This window comes from Budorcas taxicolor, chromosome 4, assembly GCF_023091745.1.
Source record: "Budorcas taxicolor isolate Tak-1 chromosome 4, Takin1.1, whole genome shotgun sequence".
Classification (NCBI taxonomy): Eukaryota; Metazoa; Chordata; class Mammalia; order Artiodactyla; family Bovidae; genus Budorcas; species Budorcas taxicolor.
In genome coordinates this window covers 72,879,966-72,905,605 of record NC_068913.1, presented here as the reverse complement: position 1 = coordinate 72,905,605, position 25,640 = coordinate 72,879,966, and the positions used below count along the sequence as shown (strand labels likewise).

General features: G+C 41.4%; 1 protein-coding gene across 1 annotated transcript in view; it reads right to left on the bottom strand.

Annotated features, from left to right (window-relative positions):
- Positions 1 to 416: 416 nt before the first annotated feature.
- Positions 417 to 25,640, bottom strand: part of OSBPL3 (oxysterol binding protein like 3) — a 95,512-nt gene continuing 70,288 nt past the window's right edge. The window contains exons 16-22 of the mRNA XM_052638651.1: positions 21,329 to 21,392; positions 17,541 to 17,619; positions 15,874 to 16,018; positions 12,721 to 12,865; positions 8,687 to 8,813; positions 6,906 to 7,028; positions 417 to 513 (exon numbers count right to left, since the gene is read on the bottom strand). Of these exons, the coding sequence (XP_052494611.1) occupies positions 417 to 513; positions 6,906 to 7,028; positions 8,687 to 8,813; positions 12,721 to 12,865; positions 15,874 to 16,018; positions 17,541 to 17,619; positions 21,329 to 21,392 (780 nt within the window). The remainder of the gene's footprint in view (positions 514 to 6,905; positions 7,029 to 8,686; positions 8,814 to 12,720; positions 12,866 to 15,873; positions 16,019 to 17,540; positions 17,620 to 21,328; positions 21,393 to 25,640) is intronic.

Here is a 25,640-nt window from a genome sequence, read left to right as displayed (position 1 = left end):
CTTATGCATGGGTGAGTAACCCTAGGTATTCTTTTTTCTTAATGCACCTGGGAGAGATGGATTTTCTTTACAACCTCATTTTATAAGGCATAAATTTAATTAGAATTTTCCTAACCTTTGGAAAATTAAAGTTTCTTTTTTAACCCACACATTAACATTCAATCTTTTATTTTTATTAAATAATTTATATACAAAAAGAAATATCAAGGTGTTCTACATTCATATAAACAATCATGATAACATTTGAAATTGTAAAGAAACCTACTGAAGAAAATATATACTTAAATACTTACAACGCTAAGCTAAGAAACACAAGTGATCATTTTAGATAATATTGTTTAAATATACAGACACAAGATGGTGGCTTCAGAAAGCAAATGTGGGAGAAGCACAAAGATGTCTTGCTCTTTCCTCTTTCACCACAAGACAGGATGGTCCAGTTTGGAAAAACCAAAATCTTTCCTAAGTTCCAAATAGGTGCCGTTGCTCACCCAAGAGTCATCAATGGATTTCCTGTGGAAGTGAAAGAATTTCTTGAAGGCTCCTGCCGAGATTGTCAGAGTCTCTATTTCCCTTTTCAGTTCCTCTCTGCCCCGCCCAGCCCTCCACCCCTCCCCCGCTGCTGCCCGTCCAGATCATCATTTGCATCTGCACACCCTGCCCCTATGGCACAGAACTGGACTGTTCAGCTACTTCTGATTTCGGCTTCTCGAACTTAGGGGCTGTGAGAAATGGTATTTCTGAGACAAATGGGTGAGGGAAGAGTCTGTGGTACAGAAAATATGGCTGGGATGACAGTTACCACCTTGAGTATGACTATGTAAATGCTGCAAGTTAATCAGATTGTTCAAATCAAGTAATAAATTAACAGTGAAAAGGAAAGGAATTGGAAATCATCACAGTCTAGAGTTAACAGCCTTGGTTCACTATTTGACTAGATGTTCAGTTCAGTTCAATTGCTCAGTCGTGTCCGACCTTTTGCAACCCCATGGACTGCAGCATGCCAGGCCTCCCTGTCCATCACCAACTCCCAGAGCTTGCTCAAACTCATGTCCATAGAGTCGATGATGCCATCCAACCATCTCATCCTCTGTCGTTCCCTCCTGCCTTCAATCCTTGCCCAACATCAGCGTCTCTTCTAATAAGGTAGTTCTTCACATCAGGTGGCCAGAGTATTGGAGTTTCAGCCTCAACATCAGTCCTTCCAAAGAATGTTCAGGACTGATCTCCTTTCAGATGGACTGGTTGGATCTCCTTGCAGTCCAAGGGACTCTCAACAGTCTTCTCCAACACCACGGTTCAAAAGCATCAACTCTTCTGCACTCAGCTTTCTTTATAGTCCAATTCACATCCATACATGACCACTGGAAAAACCATAGCCTCGACTAGACGGACCTTTGTTGACAAAATAATGTCTCTGCCTTTTAATATTCTGTCTAGGTTGGTCATAACTTTTCTTCCAAGGAGTAAGTGTCTTTTAATTTCATGGCTGCAATCACCATCTGCAGTGATTTTGAAGCCCAGAAAAATAAAGTCAGCCACTGTTTCCCCATCTATTTGCCATGAAGTGATGGGACCAGATGCCATGATCTTCGTTTTCTGAATGTTGAGCTTTAAGCCAACTTTTTCACTCTCCTCTTTCACTTTCATCAAGAAGCACTTTAGTTCTTCTTTACTTTCTGCCATAAGGGTGGTGTCATCTGCATTTCTGAGGATATCGATATTTCGCCCAGTAATCTTGATTCCACCTTGTGCTTCATCCAGACCAGCATTTCTCATGATGTAGTCTGCATATAAGTTAAATAAGCAGGGTGACAATATACAGCCTTGACGTACTCCTTTCTCGATTTGGAACCAGTCTGTTGTTCCACGTCCAGTTCTAACTGTTGCTTCCTGACCTGCATACAGATTTCTCAAGAGGCAGGTCAGGTGGTCTGGTATTCCCATCTCTTTAAGAACTTTCTACAGTTTATTGTGATCCATACAGTTAAAGGCTTTGATATAGTCAACAAAGCAGAAGTAGATGTTTTTCTGGAATTCTCTTGCTTTTTCCATGATCCAATGGATGTTGGCATTTTGATCTCTGGTTCCTCTGCCTTTTCTAAATCTAGCTTGAGCATCTGGAAGTTCTTGGTTCACATACTGCTAAAGTCTGGCTTGGAGAATTTTGAGAATTACTTTGCTAGTTATGAAATGAATACAATTGTACAAATGCACTAGTTTGAACGTTCTTTGGCATTGCCTTTCTTTGGGATTGGAGTGAAAACTGACCTTTTCCAGTCCTGTGGCCACTGCTGAGTTTTCCACATTGGCTAACATATTGAGTGCAGCACTTTCACAGCATCATCTTTTAGGATTTGAAATAGTTCAACTGGAATTCTATCACCTCCGCTAGTTTTGTTCGTAGTGATGCTTTCTAAGGTCCATTTGACTTCTCATTCCAGGATATCTGGCTCTAAGCGAGTGATCACTCCTTCATGGTTATCTGAGTCATGAAGATCATTTTTTGTATAGGTCTTCTGAGTATTGTTGCACCTCTTAATATATTCTGCTTCTGTTAGGTCCATATTGTTTTTATCCTTTATTGGGCCCATCTTTGCATGAAATGTTCCCTTGGTGTCTCTAATTTTCTTGAAGAGATTTCTAGTCTTTCCCATTCTACTGTTTTCTTTGCACTGATTTCTTTTATTTCTTTGCCTTGACCACTAGGGAAGTCTCTCTTATCTCTTCTTGCTATTCTTTGGAACTCTGCATTCAGATGGATATATATTTCCTTTTCTCCTTTGCCTTTTGACTCTTTTTTTTCCTCAGATATTTGTAAGGCCTCCTCAGACAACCATTTTGCCTTTTTCGTATTTCTTTTTCTTGGGGATGGTCCTGATCACTGCCTCCTGTACAATGTCACAAACCTCTGCCCATAGTTCTTTAGACACTCTCTCAAATCTAATTCCTTTGACTCTATTTGTCACTTTCACTGTATAATCGTATAATACCAAATATTACATAGACCCAAATTCAAAAGGTTCAAAAGAGTGGAGAGCTGAATTTTCCCACCCTACTCCCAGTCTCCTGGTTCTCCTCAGAGACAATAAACTTAGCAGCTTCACTCCTCCAGAGAAATTCCATGTGGGCGAGCTTCCATGCATGCACATGCGTGCTCCACTCCTTTCCTTTTTTTCATACAGTGGTAGCCCTGGATGGTGTCCTACCCCTGAAGTTTTTGCATAACATATACACTTGTAATCCTTTTCCATTGTCAAAATAAGGTCAGCAAACTATAGCTTAATAGCCAAATCCAGCAGTTGGCTTATCTTTGCAATTCCATTTAATCGGAACATACCATGCCTGTTCATTCAAGTATTGACTATTGCTGCGTTTGCATTGCACAGCAGGGTTGAGTCATCACTATTGAGGCCTCACACCCTGCAAAGTTAATATTCACCATTTGTCTTCTGCAGGGAAAGTTTGGTTTCTCTGGCAAAAAGGAATTCCTCATTTCCTTTTTAAACAGTTGCATGATATTCCATTGTGGGGATGGACCACAATTTAACAGGTACTTGACTGGTGGACACTGTGTTGTCAACCTCTAGCTATTATAAACAAAACATATGTTATTTTGTATGTGTGGGAGATTTATTGTATTAAAAATTCCTGTAAATTAAAGCATCTGGGTTAAAGAGTAGGTGCGCTTGTAATGTTGTCACATGTTTTAGAAAAAGTGAGGAGTGCATATTTATCCACATTCTTAGGAACACAGTTTCTGGTTTTTTTTTTTAATTTTGTATTGGGGTATAGCCAATTAACAATGTTGTGATAGTTTCAGGTGGACAGCTAATGGACTCAGGTGACTGAGTCCATTATACACCTATAATCGATTATAGGTGTATAATGGAGCCATATACATGTATCCATTTTCTCTCAAACCCCCCTCCCATCCCATCCAGGCTGCCACAAAACATTGAGCAGAGTTCCCTGTGTTATACAGTAGGTCCTTATTGGTTACCCATTTTAAATATATGTCGATCCCAAACCCCCTAACTATCTCTTTCCCCCAGTCTTATCCCGGCAACCATAAAAGGAACATGGATTTTTATCACAATTGTTTCCCTATTCCAATCAAGGGATGTGTTTAAAATTAGTCAATCTGCATATCAGATATTTTTCTTTGAAACAAAGATGACTAATGCTGCCAGAGCTGTAGTTTCCACTTAGAATTTCCACTGATACTTTGGTGACTTAGTGTCAACAGAAACTTCTAAGTGCCCATACCCCTCCTCTCTGTCATTTCTGCTGCTTCTAACTGGAACAGTTCCAGGACTGCTACTGCTGAACAATTCCCACCTTTTCTCACATTTTCACCTGCCACATCCAATACTCTGATAATTTTATAGACAATCAAAACGAAAAAAAGCTGCCACTGTGTTTGGTCCTTCTCTGTTCCAGACAGAATTCTTACATGGTTGAAGTGACAGCCTAGGTAACATATTATATTTTGCATTTAAATGTTAGTTCATTTCCCATAGAGCTCCATAGACTGCATGAAGATTTTTCAGGTTTTCATATCAGGTCAAGTTGATCAATCTCCTTACCTAGTTCTTGAGACAGGTTGGTTACCCATAATATTTAATGATCTTAAAAATGCTGTAACAAACCTCTTTAACAAATATTAGTAAAATCAATTGATCAGTCTGTTAAGTCTATCCATTTACCTATCCATTGCCTTTCTGAAAAAAATAATTCAAGGAAACTTGAGCCGGCCCGCAGCCGCCTGCGCTTAGGGAGCCGGCCCGCAGCTGCCTGCGCTTAGGGAGCTGGCCCGCAGCCGCCTTCACTTCATGGGAAATAGATGGGGAAACAGTAGAAACAGCGTCAGACTTTATTTTTGGGGGGCTCCAAAATCACTGCAGATGGTGACTACAGCCATGAAATTAAAAAACGCTTACTCCTTGGAAGAAAAGTTATGACCAACCTAGATAGTATATTCAAAAACAGAGACATTACTTTACCGACTAAGGTCCGTCTAGTCAAGGCTATGGTTTTTCCTGTGGTCATGTATGGATGTGAGAGTTGGACTGTGAAGAAGGCTGAGTGCCGAAGAATTGATGCATTTGAACTGTGGTGTTGGAGAAGACTCTTGAGGGTCCCTTGGACTTCAAGGAGAGCCATCCAGTCCATTCTGAAGGAGATCAACCCTGGGATTTCTTTGGAAGGAATGAGGCTAAAGCTGAAGCTCCAGTACTTTGGACACCTCATGTGAAGAATTGACTCATTGGAAAAGACTCTGATGCTGGGAGGGATTGGGGGCAGGAGGAGAAGGGGACGACCCAGGATGAGATGGCTGGATGGCATCACAGACTCGATGGACGTGAGTCTGAGTGAACTCGGGGAGATGGTGATAGACAGGGAGGACTGGCGTGCTGCGATTCATGGGGTTGCAAAGAGTCGGACACGACTGAGCGACTGAACTGAACTGATTCATTACATGTTTAAACTCTACTATCCTGATCTTCAATCACTCATATCCTTAGTGTGTGATCAAAATCCACACCAACTTGAGGGAAAAGAGCATTATATTGGGGGGATAAAACATAACTTGTTGCTATTTTCTGGTTTTGGAAATATATTATTTTATTGCTGCAGCTGATAGATTAGTTGCTAAATCCTCCTAACAGTGTTTCTGTTGCCCATTAGAAAATCATTAACAACAAAAAATTCCTGTGAACAACAACAAAATCAAGACTGAAATGAAAAATGAAAATGAAACCAAGACTGGGGGTAATAGGCAGGGCAGAAATGGCTGCTTTGCTATATGTGCTTGTTTTAATGTTGATATTTAAATAAATTAAAAAATCAAAAAACCCCAGAACCATATTGAGCCCTAGCCTGTAGTCAAGAGAGCCAGAGTCCTGTCTGGGACAGTCCACTGGGTCCCTCCACAGATCACCAGTCCCCTGGCCCTTCACCTCTTCTCAGTTAAAATAAAAGAAGAGGTGAAGGGTGGATGATCTTGGATGTCCCTTCTAAACTTTCAGCCTATTTTTAATAAGAGCCTTCTAGCCAGTTATTTTTAAAATGATAGTAAATGTTCCAAATCTAAGCCCTAGGATATTGGAACTTCTGCAATTCAAGAATTAGTTCTTAGAATTTCTAGTCTGATGATGGCTAATTATCTCCATCACTGTACAGAATATACTTATAAGAAAGTGAAAGTCGCTCAGTCGTGTCTGAGTCTTTGCGACCCCAAGGATTATACAGTCCATGGAATTCTCTAGGTCAGAAGAATTCTCTAGGTCGAGTGGATAGCTGTTCCTTCTCCAGGGGATCTTTCCAACCCAGGGGTCGAACCCAGATCTCCTGCATTGCAGGCCGATTCTTTACCAACTGAGCCACAAGGGAAGCCCATGAATACTGGAGTGGGTAGCCTATCCTTTCTCCAGGGGATCTTCCCAACCCAGGAGATTGAACTGAGGTCTCCTGCACTGCAGTGGATTCTTTACCAACTGAGCTATCAGGGAAGCCCTATACTCATGAGAGGGGATGCAGAGAAACCAATCTTAGACCCAGTCTGAACAAACTTGCCTGGTATTGGGAGCTGGGTTTGGTTGGTCTCTTTGCTTCTCCCATAAACTCTTACTGAGCACCTCTCTGCAAAGTCCTGTGGGAGGTGCTGAGAGGCATAGGGAAAGAGCAAGGGATGCAAAAAAAGCAGGACGACTGAGGGTGGAGGCAGTGTCCACACAAAGACCGGCCCTTGCAAAGGAGAGACGTCACCACTGTGAAACAGGGAAAGTGCTGAGAACACTCTCATGGGGAGGGGATACCCCATCCACTCTCCTCAGTCTAGAAGCAAGAAGTGTCGCCAGTACCTGCCATCAGTAACCCATAGGAGCCCACCACTCACACACCTGAAAAACCTCGGCTGGTGTTCCACCTTATTTTCTTCTAAGACCCGCCGCCTTTCTCTCTGCAGCTGTTCAATCCTCTGCTTTTGTATTTCAGCTTCTTCTACGTTCCCTTCTTCTAGAAACCTGAGACATTAAGGGAAAAGATGAAGGAATACAAATGCCAAGGAAATGGAACCATCATTACTACCAGAACTGCACATGTGCAGACCAGACATTCAGAATACCCTCCTATAAAATAAGATGCCTCCCAATCCTTAAACATCACTTGGAAGTAGTGAGGGATGGCATTGTATTATGAACTGGTGATACAGACATGGTTCAAAAAATTATATCTATAAAAAGGAATTTGGGACAAAATCTCCCTCTCATTCCTGTCTTCAATTCTGTTTCCTTCCTACCCCACCCACCATGGGTAACCCACCATGACTAGTTTCTTGTGCATCCGTCCAGAGATTTCTTATTCATATATAAACAAACATTAACATATATTTTCACCTCCCTTTTAGAATATAAATGGAAGCAGGCGACACATACTGTACATACTTTCTTGGTTTGGTTTCTTTTTTCCTGCATTGTTTTACTTAACAATATATCTTGGAGATCTTTCTTGGTAGTACATAGATCTCTTCATTTTTTAATAGATATATAATATTCAGTTATGTGGATATACCTGAATTTATTTAAACAGTTCTCCATTGATAGATATTTGAGGTGGTCTCAATCTTTTTTACGTTATAATTAATGCTGCAGTGAAGGACTATGTACAATTGCCATTTTGCACATATGTTAGTTTATCTATAAGGAGATGATTCTAGAATTGGAATTGCTGGGTAAAAAGGTGAGTTTGCAATATGTCTATTACTAACTGCCCTTTCCAGGGATTCTAGCAATTTACATTCCCACCAGCAGTGGTACTGGAATGCCTCTTCCCTGTACCCTCAAGAGTGCATCAAACCTTTGAGTCTTTGCCATCTGATGGGTAAAGAAATGGTATAACGGCATGGTTTTTAAATTTTTGCATTTCTCTGAGCAAGAATGAGCATCATTTCGTTTTATAGTTAGGAGATATCTGCACTTCCTAGTTTGTAAAGTGTTCATTTTCCTATGTCTATTTTTTTTTCCCCCAAATGGATTGATCTTGATTTCTAGAACCAAATCATGAAGTAAGCTGCTCAGTCATAAATCTGTTGATTCTGGGTATACATTTTATTTATTTTACCATGAAGAAGGGTGCTGGGTTTTTTTAAAATAAAGTGAAATGTTATCTTTTTTCCCCTTGGTTTTGAGTCTTAAAGAGATAGGCCTTAGGGGAGACATTATGCTTTCCATTTTACAGAGTTGGAAACTGAGACTGAGAAAGGTTAAAAGCCTTAGCATATGTCATACAGCTTGTCAGCCTCAAACCTAGGATCAGAAGTTAGATTTCAATGCACCAAAATAGTTTAAATTCAAGGGCCAAGGAAGTGAATGCTTTTATTCTTTCAAGTACAGAGTAAGTATATTTTTTATTACTATATGTAATAAAACTCTTTAAAAAAAACTTTAAAAAAATGTATTTCAATAGAAATGGGAATCTACTGGTGAATAAAGGTCATGCCACACACTGCTCTAAGCTGGGCTCTGCCCCTTCCACAAGGTTGCTTACAGTCCCCCTAGACTTCTACTCTTGACGACAGAATCTCTCTCTTTTAGGCTCCATCGGTGGCCCAGAAGATGTTACTAAGCCTTTTTATAAAGAGTTTCACACCTCTGGAGGATAAAGACCTGAAAAATATCCTTACCTTTGATCTGGCCTGAATCGAGTGTCGGTAGGTGGTAATAAAGACTTTAACAATGGATCCATTTCATTTAATTCTAGTGCAAACTGTGTGAAGCCATAATATTGCTCATAGCCTTTTGGCATGGGATCTAAAAGAAAGAGAGATTGTTCATCTCTAACTTGAATTGCATTCACATCACATCTTAATTCTTTCACCTTTTTCATCTCAGACCTGCTACAATTTTTCTCTCTCAGCTCTAAACTCTTCCATTTCTGTTAAAACATTCTGGCTTACAAAGAGGTTCTGAATTTTCCTCTATAAATTTTCTTTTCTGTAAGTTTCCTTCTGCCTACAAGGCTAAGGCCTTCTTTGTGCAATCCAAATTTGTTAAATATCAAAATGTTTCTATAGAATTTTAAGTTATAAAAAAATTTGTTACAAAAATAAGCATGCTGCAAAGAACTCCAGGTCCATTTTTACTAATAAGACTCTTACTCTAGATAATCCATGTTTCATTTAAGAGAGGTCAAATTCTTCGGAAACTGTCTAGTACCTGGAATAGTGTTGGATCCATAGCAAGAGGTCAATAAATGTTATACTTTACTTTCATCTCTGCTCCTCCTTTCCTCAATGCGGGGCCTCTCCAAATCTTACATATTTTAATTTTAAACCATCTCAGGAGAAGCCAGGAATAGACATGGGATTACACCAGCAGAAACACTGTCAGCTGGAACCAAAGGGGACAGAGAAAATGGGACTAAATGAAGCAAGGCTGTTGGACTATTGTTATTTTACAGATGGAACCAGAGAGCTGCCCAGCTGCAAACATGCACCACCTTCAAGCAAAGGGAGGAATGACTCTGAAGGTGATTCAGAGACATTAGGCTGCCCCTCCCTCCACAGGCCCAGACTACACAGGCCCAGGGCACAAGGCTGCTTCCGCTTCTCAAAGGGCTGGGCCATTATGCAGCTTCAACATGCCCAGCTGCCACTACCCAGAACCCTGGGGGTCTTGGGAGCTGGGCACTGTCCCAGTGCGCCCAGAGGGTGGGGCTTCAAGCCAAAGAGGAGGTTCCCCAGTATTAAGACCTAATGGCATTTGCCCTGCTAGGTCTTGGACTAACTTAAAACCCATCATCCCTTTCTTCTTTCTTCTATGCCCCTTTGGAATGGGAATGTCTATCCTATGCTCATCCTGTCACTGTATTTTGGAAGCGTATTTTGGTTTCACAGGTTCATAGCTGGAGAGGATGAATCACACCTCCAATCTCACCCATGCCTGATTTAGATGATATTTAAATGAGCCTCTAGAGTTGATGCAGGAATGAGTTAAAATTCTGGGGGCTGTTGAGGTGGAAAACATACATTTTGCACCTAAGAAGGATATGAGTTTGGGGGCCAGAATGTTAGACTTGATGTTTACGTTCTCTCAAAATTCATATGTTAAAGTGCCACCTCCAACATGGCTATATTTGGAAATGAGATCTCTAAGAAACTGATGAAGGTAAAATGAGGTCAGATGGGTGGGCCCTCACCTGCAGTCAAGCCACGAGACTCTGATCAGAGCCCAAATTTGCCTGTACCCAGCCTTCGGAACTGTGAGAAAATGAATTTCCACTGTTTAAACCACCCAGTCTGTGGTTTGTTATAGCAGCCAAAGCAGATCAATGCAGTCATGCTGCCCTAATTTTAATTCCAGCTAAGAATCAAGCTAAATATACCTAAATTTATGCCTTGGATAAATCAAATATAGACTAATCAAATATAGTCTACTCCACGCCTTAGCTCTAGTTATCCACACATACAAATGCTTTCCGTGAACTTTTCTGCAGATCCATTTTTTGAGGCTTCAGAAGTCCATTTTGTCTAATTCTAGTTCTCTGGATCCTAAGCATAAAAATAATAGCAAAGCTTCCTACTGTGCCTTAAAAAACCCATCCTAGTCTCCAGAGTGGAGACAGTGGGTTTGTTTTCTTGCAGACAGGCCAGGGATGCTCACAACCATAAACAGAGACATAAAGTCAATAAATAACAAGAATACCAGCTCACACAGTGTTCTTTTGTCAAGGTACTGCTTTAACACCTGAACCAGGTGGTAACTCTCATCTGTAATACATTCTTTAAGCAAAGGAGAATGAATGTTTCACTCAAAAAACGTCATGTGTGCCTCTGAACCTTTGAAGCCAGGGAGGTGGCGAGTGGTGCCAATTCATTCTAGCTTCATGGCAATCTCTCTAACGGTGGAAGGTGTGGATACTACCCATTGAAAGAGACATTGTTGGCTGCCCACTCTACAGTCATCTCTTTTTCTTGCTAATGGCCAACTCATCTGTTCAGGTGTCCTTGTGCCCTTTCTAGGGGATTAATCTAAGGTCATCGGAATCTCTCCTGCTGACCCAGTTGCACAGGATCAGTTAAGGGATGAATCTCGTTCCACTTCAGGTTGACAAGTTATAAACATACATTTGGGGACTTCCCTGGTGGCACAGCGGATAAGAATCCACCTGCCAATGCAGGGCCTGATCCCGGAAGATCCCACCTGCCTCGGAGCAACTAAGCCCGTGCTCCACAACTACTGAGACTGTGCTCTAGAGCCGACGGGCTGCAACTGCTGAAGCCTGCGGACCCTAGAACCCATGCTCTGCAACAAGGGAAGCCGCCATGATGAGGAGCTGGCCCACCACAATGAACAGTCCCCGCTCGCCACGACTAGAGCAAGCCCACGCAAAGCAGAGAAGACCCAGCGCAGCCAAAAATGAATAACATAATAAATAAATAAATAAATTTTAAAAAAGAGCAGAGCCTTGCGGGAAACTCTGAATCCAGAAGACTAAGATGGAGTAACAAGGACCACATCTGGCCTCCCACGTAAACCACCACCAACAGAAAGGAGACATACAAAGTAGAAAGATACATATGCTGGGGGACACTAGGAAATTCTTCATTCCTGAGAAGAAAAGAGTCACAGCAGAAGAAAGCTCTTCCATCCTGACTTCTCTGCTTACATGAGAACATGATATTGAGCTGAAACAATCATATCGCATCCAGGAGAAGAAATATCACCGCCATATAGGGAGTGGCAGGTGGTGTTATTGGTAAAGAACTCACCTGCCAATGCAGGAGACGTAAGAGATGCAGGTTCAATCCCTGGGTTGGGAAGATACCCTGGAGAAGGGCATGGCAACCCACTCCAGTATTCTTGCCTGGAGAATCCCATGGACAGAGGAGCCTGATGGGCTATGGTCCATAGGGTCGTAGAGTCAGACACGACTGAATCGGCTTAGCATGCACAATGTGTTCTCAATGATCTACGTTCTTGAGACAGGTAAGTTGCCTGTGTAACAAGCCTGGGGCCACCCCCTCCACACTTGTTAAGTAATAGTACATATCCTAATGGTTTAAGCCACTATTAGAATGGCTTTCCTTTTTAGATTTTCTTTTTATTTTGATCAGCCTAAAGCATCTTAAGGGTACTCTCTAAGAGCAATGGTTCTAGAGTATAACCATGCCTCAGGAAGATATTTATCAGATGAAAAGATGGGTAAACTCTTAAAATGTTTTAGGGGACGTGTTATGAAGTTTTGGCCTCCTTACCCTTTCTCCCCCCATTTGCTTAATGCACTTAGCATCTTTCTAGAATTATCGGAAAGATTAGAGTGGCTTATGGTATTGGGAAAATCTAGGGGACCCCCTAACTCTTGTAGGTCACTCTGCTTTTCCAGCAAGTTTTCCCTATCTCTAGAATGACTTCTTGAACTTCACTAATATTATTTCTTGTGTGCCTGGTATAGGCCAGGGAATGATGTGTGACCATGGATAAGCAATGGCTTTGTTCTGGGATTAAGAACCCAGGACTTGACCAGCCCAACAGAGGTACTGTTGATAAGCATGAGGATGAGTCTGAGATATAACTAGGTGAATGACAGAAGAGCCAGTAGCTCTAGCATGGTTCAAAGAGAGGCTGGATATGTTAAACGGACGCTGACGTTCACCCGCAGCGGGGTTCTTCTGGCCTCGCCCTCCCTTTGCTCCGCCTGGCGAACCCAGATACTAACTTGCTCTCCAGATGCAAGCGGATGAGGAGGAGCCGCCACAGTAGATGCTCTCGTGCCATTTCCCAAAGAGCCGATGTACTGCTTTTCCACTCTGGTCAAACACTGTACCTTCAATCTCATGGGCGTTAGTGCTCCAGTATTTCGCCTAGGATTAAAAGGAGAGTCATCTGTTAGTGTTTTGGGGTCAATTTATTATGAATGTTAAGAGAAAAAAGGAAGAGGAAAGAAACCCGCAAGAATGATTCTATGCTGCATATGGTTTCTTGGTTCTGGCTTTTTAAAAAACCATACTTTTAATTATTTAATAAAAATTAGAAGCTAGTAAGCTAGTCCTTTATTTATATTTTGTAACTCAGCCGTCAACATTCGTGTAAGACATAATTGTCTATCTACTTTCATATCATGCACTGCAGGAAGGAAGGGTTCATCCACCAGGTGGGGGTTGACCCTTAAGCCCCCTCCGGAACAGCTGTTCCCTGCCTGTCACTGTGGCTTTATTGCAATTAAAAAGAAATGTAACTCACACAACTTATTCTCTCAAGGAACTAGACAATCCTTTGTAAACAACCAAATTTTTTTTTACCAAGTTTGTAAACCAATCAACTTTCAGTTTCTACTATTAATTTTTTTTCCCCCAAACCAGACCTGCTCATCTAACTTATAGGAACCTTATGCAATCCACATTCCCACTGAGTTGGTCCTGGACTGAGAACAGCTCAGCTAGGCTCAGCCTTGTGGATTTTACATATACAGTACCACAGTGCAGTCAGCAGAGGGAGCGCTAAGTCCCTAGAGTTGAGTTTTTCAATTTGCCTTGCCTGCCTTAAAAATCTGCAAAAGACCAGAAGGCATTACTCCATAAATCAAAAAATTCTACCACTATTTTCAGCCAAAACAGAATCCATATTTGGAAACCAATAAAATAGAGTGAAATTTCCAGGCCATATCTGATGGGCAGGCTTCCGCATTCCAAGTCCAAAGTAAAAATGGGAGGAAGGGCAGAATATAGCAGTACCCCAAAGATTAATCAGAAATGTAACAGTGAGTTCTCTAGTCAGGTAAAAAGGAAAGCAAACACTGTCCAGACTTTTAAGTTTATTCTAAAGCAGGAGTCATATTTTCTCTGTAGAGATATTTGTCAGTAAGTTCAATTTCTTACTAGGAAGCCACAGAAAGGGGCAGTCATGCCCCACATAAAACTGCTGCTTTCAAATTCTTTTTCAACATCAGAGGCACATCCGGTGTTCTAATTCTTTTCATCTCTCATAGCTATGAAAATACGTTCCCTGGTCCTCAGTAGATGAATACCACATGGATGGTATAAACGGGAGTGAAGGACATTTCTTTGGGCAAATTTCTGAGAGCAGGGTACCTTGCACCTGGATCAATCAATCAATCAACCTACTATCTGTCAGTCTCCCAGGTATATATATCCCTTACTCAAGCTTCCTTTGCTTCTGTTTGGAAAGACCTTAGATGAAGCTTTTAAGGCAGGGTCATCTTTGTATGCTGCGTTGCTTCAGTCATGTCCAGCTCTTTTCAACTCCATAGACTATAGCTTGCCAGGCTCCTCTGTCCATGGGATTCTCCAGGCAAGAATACTGGAATGGGTTGCCACGTCCTCCTCCAGGGGATCTTCCCAACCCAGGGATCGAACCTGCATCTGTTACATCTCCTTCATTCACAGGCTGATTCTTTACCACCAGCGCCAGCTTATTTTATGCCAAATCACTACTAATTCTATCTACAACCCAGTTTGACCTACAGGATAATAATAAAGCTTCCAAGCCATCTCTCCATAATGCCCCTCAGTTGCTACAGGTGGTACAGAGAGGTACTGTGCAAAATTCCACAGTTAGAACCTAATCTCTTGGCTTATGATTTTGACCTTAATTAGATGCAAATACTCCTTGAGGAGGGTAATCCTTTAAGGCCACTTGGTATATGTGAGATTTTTACAGGCAAGAGGGAATTTCAGGAGGGAGAGAAGGTGGGGAAACGGACTCAAATCAAGGCAGATGGAAAGCTGGATAGGTAAGCAGATGATTCCAGGCTCTTTGCCTGAGGAAAAGCTGTTCATTTATCCTTGAATGTGCACGAGACTCCGCTGTGTGCTAGGCAAAACTGCCAGGCATTGGCCACAGCAGTGGGCAAGACAGATCCGGCTTCTGCTTTGCTGGAGTCAGGAATAGCAAGGAGGGTGTGGGAAGCAGAAAATAAGCAAGTAAAGCAACAGCGAGCAAGCTACCTGCAGGTGTTAATAAACACTCTGAAGAAAACAGGATATGAAAGAGGGTGACTAACAAGGCTGATGGAAGGATCTGGAGAAAGGATCCCAAGCAGAAGGAAATGGAGAGAGAGAAAGAAGGACAGTGCAGCTAGAGGACGGTGAGGAAGGAAGGGGATGAGGGGTGGCAGGAGTCGAGGTGGGAGAGGAAAGGGGTATGTGTGTGTGAGTGTGTGTGATGGGGGTGGGGAATGCAGACTCTACTAGGTCTCATGGGCAATTGTAAGGATGTAAGCGTTTGTTCTGAAAAAGATGGGACTTGTCAGAGGATTTTGGTCAAATATGATGTGACTTTCATTTTTTAACCTGGGCTAAAACATACATAATATTTACTGTTTCAACCATTTTTTAATGTAAAATTGAGTGGCACTATGTACATTCACAAAGTTGCATAATGATTGCCTTATATATCTCCAGAACTTTTCATTTCCCAAACAGAAACTCCGTGCCCATTAAATAATGACTCCCTATTCCTTCCTCTTCCCAGTCCCTGGAAATCACCGTCCTACTTTCTGTCTTTATGAATCTGGCTGCTGCTCCAGGTATCTCATATAAATGGAATCATTTTTGTCCTTTTGTGTCTGGCTTATTTCACTTAGCATAATGCCTTCCAGGCTCATCCATACTGTATCATGATGACTTGTTTCAACAGGGTCCCTCTGGCAGACTCACTGGAGAGAGACCATAGAGGGGTAAAGGAAGGAAGGAGGCTAGGAGGGACTGTGACCCTGGTCCAAGTGAGACAGGTAAGGCTGAGACCAGGGGGCCCTGGCACAAAAGTGAAGGTGAAAAGTTCCCCAAGACACCCTGTGCCCTGAGGCCCAGTTCTGCCAAGGCCGGTCTGGGGCCACAGGCACCGAGGTTACCTTTATAAAGTTCACTTTGCAGTGGCAGGAATCGTCATTCAGGTTCTTGACGACGATCTCTCCATAGTGCTCGATCCACCTCTGCCCACTTAAGATGTTGTGGATGCAAGAGGTCACTTTGTTCCACTCAAAATGATCTCCAAAACTAAAGGGAGAGAAAGGCAAAGTTACAGCTCCCAGAGGAGTCAGCAGCAAAAGCAAACAAGCATTTCAAAAACAAGTCCTGTGATGAATTTCTTATTCCTTCATTTACAGACCTAACACCAAGAAAGCCATGCTGGATGGTCTAAGAGCCTTCACTCTCCTCCCCATGGGCGCCTCGGGGGTGGCAGCAGTCAGATCCCGGAGCTGCAGAGGCTCCACTGGAAGTGGGGGGCCTCCTGAAACAACCCACTCCGTCCTTTGACAGAGGAAGAAACTGAACCAGAGGAGGTGTGTCTAAAATCATCAAACTATGAAAGGAGAGTAACAAGGGGAGGGTGGAGAGGTTGTCCACAGTGTGCCCCATCTACACACACACACACACACACATACACACGCATATGTACACACAGGCAGACACATGCACTATATATTTATGTATATACATGTGTGGGTACATATATGTAGGCACATATGTATACAGGAAAGACTTTGATCTATTGTAGTTTTTACAGGCTGAAGGTTTGGGGCAATCCTGTGTAGAGCAAGACTATTGGCATTTTTCCAACAGCATTTCCTCACTTCATGTCTCTGAAGTATATAAAAAGTAACTTTCATTAAGCAATAGGAAGCCCCAAAATTCATATTGTAATATTTACTTTATTGCAGTGATCTAAAACCAAATCTGCAATGTCTCTGAGATGTGCCTGTACACACACACACATATATTTTATATATAAATCTTAAGATACAAATATCTTAAATCTTTTACAATGAGAAAGTATTCCAGGTATGACTTACAGAATGAAATAATAATTATGAGGATAATGATATTAAGACCCAAACCAAACACTTCATGGCACATACTATGTGCCGAGTATTATTATTTTTAATTAATTTATTTTAATTGGAGGCTAATAACTTTAGAACATTGTCGTGGTTTTTCCCATTCACTGACATGAATGTGACTATTTTAAGTGTTATTTCAAGTGCTTTCCATATCTGTTTAATCATCACAACAGTCTTATGAAGTAGATGGTTTATTATCCCTATTTCACAGATGAGGGAACTGGTGATCAGAAAGGTTAAGTACCTGCCCAAGGATTTGCAATTAGTAAGTAGCAGTGTGAGCATATGAGCTCCAGCACCAGAGACCACAACCATGACCACTTTGCTTTATGAATAAGTATCAATCATCCCTGAAAGATCAAAGTCATGGCTTTCTTTAAAAAAAAAGTTTTGACAGTGAGGCAGGACAACAATGTTAAAGAAAACTTATCATTCCTAATTGTGTTAGAAAGTAGAAATGAAAATTCTAAAAACTCTATTCAGGGAACTTTGGTGTCCAGGAAGCATTTCCATTAGAGAGAATGAAAATGTGAGACTGTCCAAATGAGGAACCTTTGAAGCCACTGTCAAACGTAGAAAAACACACACTCTCAGCACCACGGGGGACAGTGGGCATCCTGTTTCCAAACCCTGGCCCTAAATTCTATAAAGTTCCTAACCACAGAAGGGGAACTTACACTGGCAGAGTCACATGGGTTGTGCCAATCGGAACGATTTCCATGGATTTGCCCCAGAATTTGTTTTTCCATCTCACATCTGAAATGAAATAATACTGAATATTACATATTTAGCGGGAGAGCTAGGTAGATCAAAGGTTTCTTAGGCTGGATAAATGGTTAATCACAATATAGGATAGTCTCTTCACAATAAAATCTATCATTATTCAATATAAACAGCAAATGAGTACCTGGAACAGAATTAGAGAAACCCTAAATCTACAAAGTATATCACTGCCCCCCAACCCCCTGGAAGAACTCCCAGCATGAAAGGCATACAGAAGTAAGGCCCCCATGAGAGGCTATCATTGAATAAGTTGAAATAAGGTGAAATGGAACCAGAGAAGAAGGAATGAGCACCATGCTTGGGGAAGGCATCAGAAGAGGCTTGTCTGAAAGGGCCACTTAAATTGGGCTTGGAAGAGTAAGTAGGAGTTCACCCGGCAGAGAAAAGGCAGTTTAAGGCCGAAGACATGAGCGATGTGAGAGAACAGGGTGTGGTTCTGTTCTATGGGTCTCAGGTTGTTTAGAGAGAAGAGCAGAAATACAGCTTGAGTACAACAAACAGCAGGCTTGATAAGCTTGGCTAAGAAGCTGATTTGGGTGCACTGGGGGAAACAAGGTGTTTGTTCAGACAGAGAATTGATGTGATTAGATACAGACTTTGCCAAGGTAATTGGCAGCAATGTGGAAAATGGAACAAAAGCAGGTGAGATGAGAAGCAGGTGATCTGTATTTACTCAAAGGATCAATGAGGATGAAGTGAACCAAGACAGTAGTAGTGGATGCAAGGGAAGAAAGTGGTCCCAGAACCATTAAGGAAACAAAAATAGAACTTGGTGACATTATTAGATGCAGGCTGTGACAGCCAGGGAGAATTTGTGGATGATTTCAGATTTCTACAGCAGGCACGAGCGGTGGTGCCATCAGGGAAACAGGGAATAGAAAAAGAAGAGCAGGGACAGATGATCCCTCTGGCTGCCAGGTGACAATACACAGACCACGGGGGAGCAAAGGTGAATGCATGGAGGCCAGCAGCGGGGCAAGGCCTGGTCTAGGAGAGAGACGGGCTGGGACCAGGAAGGCCCTGAGCACATCCTGCAGGATTCTATTTATATGACATGTCCAGAACAGGCATACCTATAGGGACAGAAAGAAGATCAGTGCTCGCATAAGGATGCAAGAGGCTGACAGAAACTGGAAGGTAGGGGGACGGGGGCAGGAGGGTGTGGTGCTGGGGAGCCATTAAAAGGTGGGTACTGGCTGAAGAAGTTTCTTTTTGGAGTGCTGAAAATGTTCTAAAGTTCCTGTAGTGATGATTGTACAACTATGTGAATAAATTAAAAACCACTGACTTGTACCTTTAATTAGGTAAGTTGTACAGTATATATCTCGGCTTCCCTGGTGGTCCAGATGGTAAAGTGTCTGCCTGCAATGCAGGAGACCGGGGTTCGATCCCTGGGTGGGGAAGATCCTCTGGAGAAGGAAATGGCAACCCACTCCAGTATTCTTGCCTAGAGAATTCCATGGACATAGGAGCCTGGTAGGCTATAGTCCATGGGATCACAAAGAGTCGGACATGACTGAGTGACTTCACTTCACATCACTTCACAGTATATATCTTCCAAGTTGTTATCCCCCAAAAGATAACTGGTTGTATAAAGCAAAGTAGTAATAATGTATGACAGGGTTTATAACATTATACGTGAAATGTTTGTCCACAATAGGAAAGGTTGGGGAAGGGAAAATAGAAGTACACTTTTTAAAGTTTCTTTTGCTATAGGTTAATTAGCAAAATATCACTTGAAAAGAGACTGTGGTATGTTAAAGATATATGAATCCTAAAGCAACAACTAAAAAATGGAACAAAGACATATAGCTAATAAAGCAACAAAAAATACACAACGGAATCACATATAACAATACAAAAGAAAGTTAAAAAAAAAGAGAGAGAGAGAGAAAAGGGGAACAAAAAACTGATGCGACAGGCAGAAAACATACAAGAGACCAGATCTAAACCCAACTATGTCGATAATCACAAGATCCCCTGGAGAAGAGCATGGCAAACCACTCCAGTATTCTTGCCTGGAGAATCCCATGGACAGCCTAGCAGGTTATAGTCCATGGGGTCACAAAGAGTCGGACACGACTGAAGTGACCTAGCAGGCATGCATGCACATGTCAATAATCATAATAAGTGTAAATGATCTAAAAAATCTAATTAAGAGGTAGAAAAATGTCAAAATGGATTTTTTTAAAAAAAGCAAGATTTGGACTTATGGAGAGGTGGAATTGCCCAGGAAGAAGCTAATGAGGAAGAAGCAAATGGAGCTGAAGAGAAAACTGTGATTGATTTAAGACCCCTTCCATTAAATAACATATAACTAAAGTAATAATGTGAGAGTTGGACTATAAAGAAAGCTGAGCACTGAAGAATTGATGCTTTTGAACTGTGGTGTTGGAGAAGACTCTTAAGAGTCCCTTGGACTGTAAGGAGATCCAACCAGTCCATCCTAAAGGAGATCAGTCCTGGGTGTTCATTGGAAGGATTGATGTTAAAGCTGAAACTCCAATACTTTGGCCACCTCATGGGAAGAGCTGACTCATTGGAAAAGACCCTGATACTGGGAAAGATTGAGGGCAGGAGGAGAAGGAGACGAGAGAGGATGAGATGGTTGGATGACATCACCGACTCGATGGACATGGGTTTGGGTGGACTCTGGGAGTTGGTGATGGACAGGGAGGCCTGGCGTGCTGTGGTTAATGGGGTCGCAAAGAGTCGGACATGACTGAGCGACTGAACTGAACTGAAAGTAATAATAACAATATAGTCCTTACAAGGTCAATGTCACTGCAATTAGGAGGTTAGAGACATTATGGGAAATTTTTCCAAAGTATTTTAATGAAAAAGAAGTCTTCAGTCAAGCTTCAATTCTAAATTTTAGTAGCAAAGATTCAAAAAGGAAACCATAGTAGTTGTAATCTAAACTAGCAATACCACCTCCAGAGAGAGAAAATGGATGGCTGGGAACTAGGATGGGGGAGGGAAATTTTTCACAAAATACTCTTATCTTTTAAATTATAGATACATTAAAAAAAAAAAAAGGCCATGTGGCAAATCAGGTGTTAACCAGTTAGAATAATCTTTTAAAAAACTGACATGTGCTCATGGTTCAAAACACTGGGATGCTCAAATTTTCTTTTTCATAGCACACTGACTATGGAATAAATAAGTTAACAAAATTAATTAATCCACTTAGGAAATATTAGCAGCAATATTTTGTCTTCAGAGCAACCATCCCTCCCAAATTAAAAGCATAATAAACTGAACATAGGAATAACCACCCCAAATTGAAAAAAAATTGGCAATGTAAAATTTCAGACATAAAATTTAAAGTTTTCAAAAGCAAAAGAACCCTCTGCAGTCTAGAGTCTAATAACTGTAAATATTTAATGTCTCTTGAAATACACGAGGCATTTCAAATGGATGCAGAATAAGATACAGGGAAAAGTTACAGGAATAAACAATGGTGATGGGCCAGACAAAGACTGAGAATTTTTAAAGAAGGAGACAATCAAATTATCCTCCAGAAACTTTAATTATGAAGTCAACAAATGGCAGTTATTGTTCAATGATGAGAGGCAAGAACATCAAATGGTACAGATTGTTCCAATGAGATCCAAGTCCAGGGCCCACTTAACATTTACAGTAAATGATAATGTTACACAAAATGATAGAGGCACATTACCTTGCCAGAAAACAAAATTTGCAGACTCAGCGTGACATGCAGAGATAGGTGGATGGTGGCTGACCTGATGGAAACAAAGGTGAAAAAAAAACAAAAAATTAACTTTTGTGTCTCACAAAATCCTTTCTTTCTCCCTTGCACTGAGATGTAACACAATTGCAGTGTCTAAATGAACGGAAACTTGTTAAGTTTCCCTTCAAAAGTCTGTCCTCAAGAGGGAGCTCCTGACACAGTCAGCTCTGTCTTGTCAGGAAAGAACCTGTGAATGGAAGCCTCCGGAAGCCTGGGGAAAAAGCAGCCAAGTGGTGAGTGATGAGGGTGGAGATATGTTTTGAAAGATGTGAAAATAAAAGCAGAGACACAGGGCTGCCCACTTACAAATCAGCTAACCTGACATTAGCTTCCAAGGTCAAAATCAATGCTATTCTGAAAGTACCTGCAAATGTTTTAATTAAGATGTCAAATAGTACATATTTTAAATGTTAAGTATTTCTAAGCAACACAAAAAAACTCTGGTTCAGCAGATTTTAATCTGCTGAGCCCACTCAGTGAAACAATGCAAGGTATCTTTTTGAAAACTCTGCATCACAAATGTCCAGCTACTTTTTAGATCACTGACAAGAAGACCAATCAACGGCTGAGAAAAAGTTTTTGTTCATTTTTTGTTCATAAAAATATCTTCAGTAAATATGCAATTACATTACAGAAAAGAGAGTCCCCTGTAACAGGGACTGTAGATCATTTCCCTGCCTTTTAGAAGCTAAAGAGAAAATGGCTCCTCAGTTAGATTTCTTCATTATCTCAGTAACATTCAAGGCACAGGAGCAGTACGTGTGCTGTTATCATGATAGCACTATCATGCAATACTAGTAAATGAGTAATAAGCCTGGCATGCTTGCTTGGGATTGCAGAGTCGGACACAACTTAGCAACTAAATAGCTACAATAAAAGAGTAATGCTGCTAGTGATGTTTCCAGAAATTTCTATGACATAGCTGGTTCTTGACTTCCCTGGTGGCTTAGACGGTAAAGCGTCTGCCTACAATGCAGGAGACCCAGGTTCGATCCCTGGATGGTAAGCTGGTTCTAAGCAAACATTATCTTACATTTAGGACATTTACAGATGAGAAAACTGAAACCAGAAAGATTATCTAACAATAACATTTCCCAAACACACCGAGAGGAGTGGAAGTAAAACCCAGCATTTTTGGTTTACAGGTGGCTTTCAAAGTTTCAAAAAAAAAAAAAAAAAGTCCTTTAAGTAGACACACCCTGTTTTCAAACATATCAAGAACTCAGAATACTCAGAGGCCTGCTTCAGGTGAACAGGTGTGGCGGGAAGTTGGGGTGACCAATCTATAACCAGTGGCCTTGCTCTGAACCCTGGACTGCAGAGAGGAACATGTTTGAGAACCTCTTCTGTGGCCCTCTTCCAGGTGGAAAACAGCCGGGATAGGACGGGAGTGCAATGGTATCCACTTGGCTTGAAGAAAAGTAGGGACAAAGATGTCAACAGCATACCTATCTTTCAGGTCTCAATGAACATATAAATCCCAGATCCACTATGAGGTGGGAGGTGCACACGTGCTGTCCCTTGGAGGGTTTTAATTCTCACTGGCCTCTTGAGAACGTGAGCTCCTCTCCATGCTTATGTGCATTTCATCTCAAACACTAAGAAACCTAACTTCTAAAATGCTTTGCTTCACTGTCTTTCAACCCAACCCCCTGAAGATACATTATATCACACAAACTGCTAAATTCTTGCCTTCTCTTCTTTCCCCATTAGGAGAACAGTGGAGTTACTTTTTAAACCTTGGGATCATACAGAAGGGGGCTTCCCTGGTGGCTCAGTGGTAAAGAATTTGCTCGCCAATGCAGGAGACGCAGGTTCTGTCCCTGGACTGGGAAGATTCCCCTGGAGGAGGGCAACCCACTCCAGTATTCTTGCCTCGGGAATCCCATGGACAGAGAGGAGCTTGGCAGGCTACAGTCCACAGGGGTGCAAAGCGTCGGATATGATGTAGCAACTAAACAACAGCATCATATAAAACTAACCCAGGGCAAGACAATACTGACCCCTCACTTCTCCACTCCACTTGCCTCATCCACCCCCAGTGGAGCGGACAGGAGCTGTGGAATAGCCCCGTGCCCCATAACGTAGGCAGATTTTAAGTAGATTATTACAAAGCAGATCATAGTCATTCCCACAGAAATAATGCAGTAAAAAATGTGAAGATCACAGTCTTGGTCAAGAATTTGGCATTTTATAAGTCTGGCAAATATAAGCATCACAGCAAAATACAACACATAAAAACTATAAACTCTTCTGTAATAATTTAAAATCCTATGAAACAAGGATATAAATATACTGTCCATATGAATTAAAAAAGTAACTCTATCATATCATAAAGTATACATATGTGCCATAAAATGCAAAGTTGACCTTTTTAAAATAGTTGTGTCAGATTAATGAATCACTGCATAGCAAAGTGCCTTTAGATGGAGTTGAAGGGCTGTTTTCTGAATGCATAAATCCCATCACTGACATATCAATGATTTGGTTTCTTTCTTTCTGGCTTAAAAACCCCTTTGGGAGTGATTTATTTGATGTACATGACTTTTAAGAAGTTTACAAAGCTTTCCAGGGAAACTAAATTGATGCCTTATTTTTGTTTGATATGTTTCCTTCCTACAGGTATTTATTCATGAAACGTATCTGAAGCCTCTGCCATGTGCTGCATGAGTGTCAGGGAATGAGAGATTGCTCCTGGAGTCCCCCAGATCTAGAAGCTAACTGTGCAGTATCATCAATATCATCTACTGGCTGAGTGACCCTGAGGGTGTTTTTAAACCCTCTGGGCCTCCATTACTTCATCTGTAAAACAGGACTAGTACCACTGACTCTGCAAACTGAAAAAAGATCGCCCAGGGAAAGTGCCAGGATCATCTGCTACTACAGAGTCAGCAGAGATTAAATTTTAATTTTTTGTCATGAGTGGTATTTCCACTTAGCTCTCACAGTAACCTTGTGTCTTCATTACCCTTATCTTATGAATTAGGAAACGGGTTTTTTCCCCAGTCAAGAGCCTGCCCAGTGCTACACAGTTCATCACTGACGAGGGCGGCCCTCTAAATTCGTGAGGGCAGCACTCTAAATTCAGGTCTTCTGACTTCAAATCTAACACTGTTTCCTGAGATGCCCTAGCTGCTCCTTGATGGTTGCTCTCAAAGCTGGGCCCTGGCTCCTGCCCAAAGCCTCGGCACACTGTTAAGTTCCCATCATGGATATTTAGAAAATGAACCTGCTGAGTCTGACCTTTCCAACCCCTCTGAGTCTCACTTACTTCTTTGTAAAATGAGGTCTGAGAATCCCTCTGGCTTCAAGATACTATTGTTCTAACATCTGTTTTCTTTGAATCTCAGTATCAGAGGCAGCAGTGGATGCCAGGCAATTGGAAAAGATTCTATTAAGGCTTTAATTAATTTAAAAACCCATGGTGAGGTGAAGTCTCTCAGTCGTGTCCGACTCTTTGCAACCCCATGTACTGTAGCCTACCAGGCTCTTCCATCCATGGGATTTTCCAGGCAAGAGTACTGGAGTGGGTTGCCATTTCCTTCTCCAGAGGATCTTCCAGACCCAGGGATTGAACCCAGGTCTCCCAGATTGTAGGCAGATGCTTTACCATCTGAGCCACCAGGGAAGTCTAAAACCCATGAAAAGGGGGTAATTACCAGTTAATCGTTTAATTTTTGTTGATGGTAATCTCTCTACTATCTACTGGAGTAAAGAATAATGGGCACCATCTAACCTGTCTTTGCTAGTACAGGATTTAGTTGAGTTTCTCTTTTTATTACATCTTAACCCAGGGACAGAAAGGTATTAGATTTTGAGTTTGAGTCTGAACTGATTTAGCCTCAAAGCAAACACTGTTAACCTGCTGGCTAAACCCACTCTGGACTGTTTTTAGTATCTTTCTCCATCACTTCCTCTCCCCCTTGATCAAAGAGGAGCGACTTTTTACTGGTAAGGACCAAACATTCAGGAAATTAGTATATATGGTTTTTTATTGTGCAAATATTTATATGTATCTTTCTTTCTACAATCTCAAAATCAATGAGTTTCTCTGGCAGTTAAGAATTCTTGTGATTTATTTGTATAGCTGAGGTCTTTCTTCACCATGACCTGATGATTTTTGATTTATGCTTTCAGAATGCACTTTATGTAAGAGGTGGGTGGTAAGGAGACAAGAATATGAGTGTTTCAATATTTGTGTATTATGTAGATTTTCCTTCTTCATATTGAGAAAAATAAA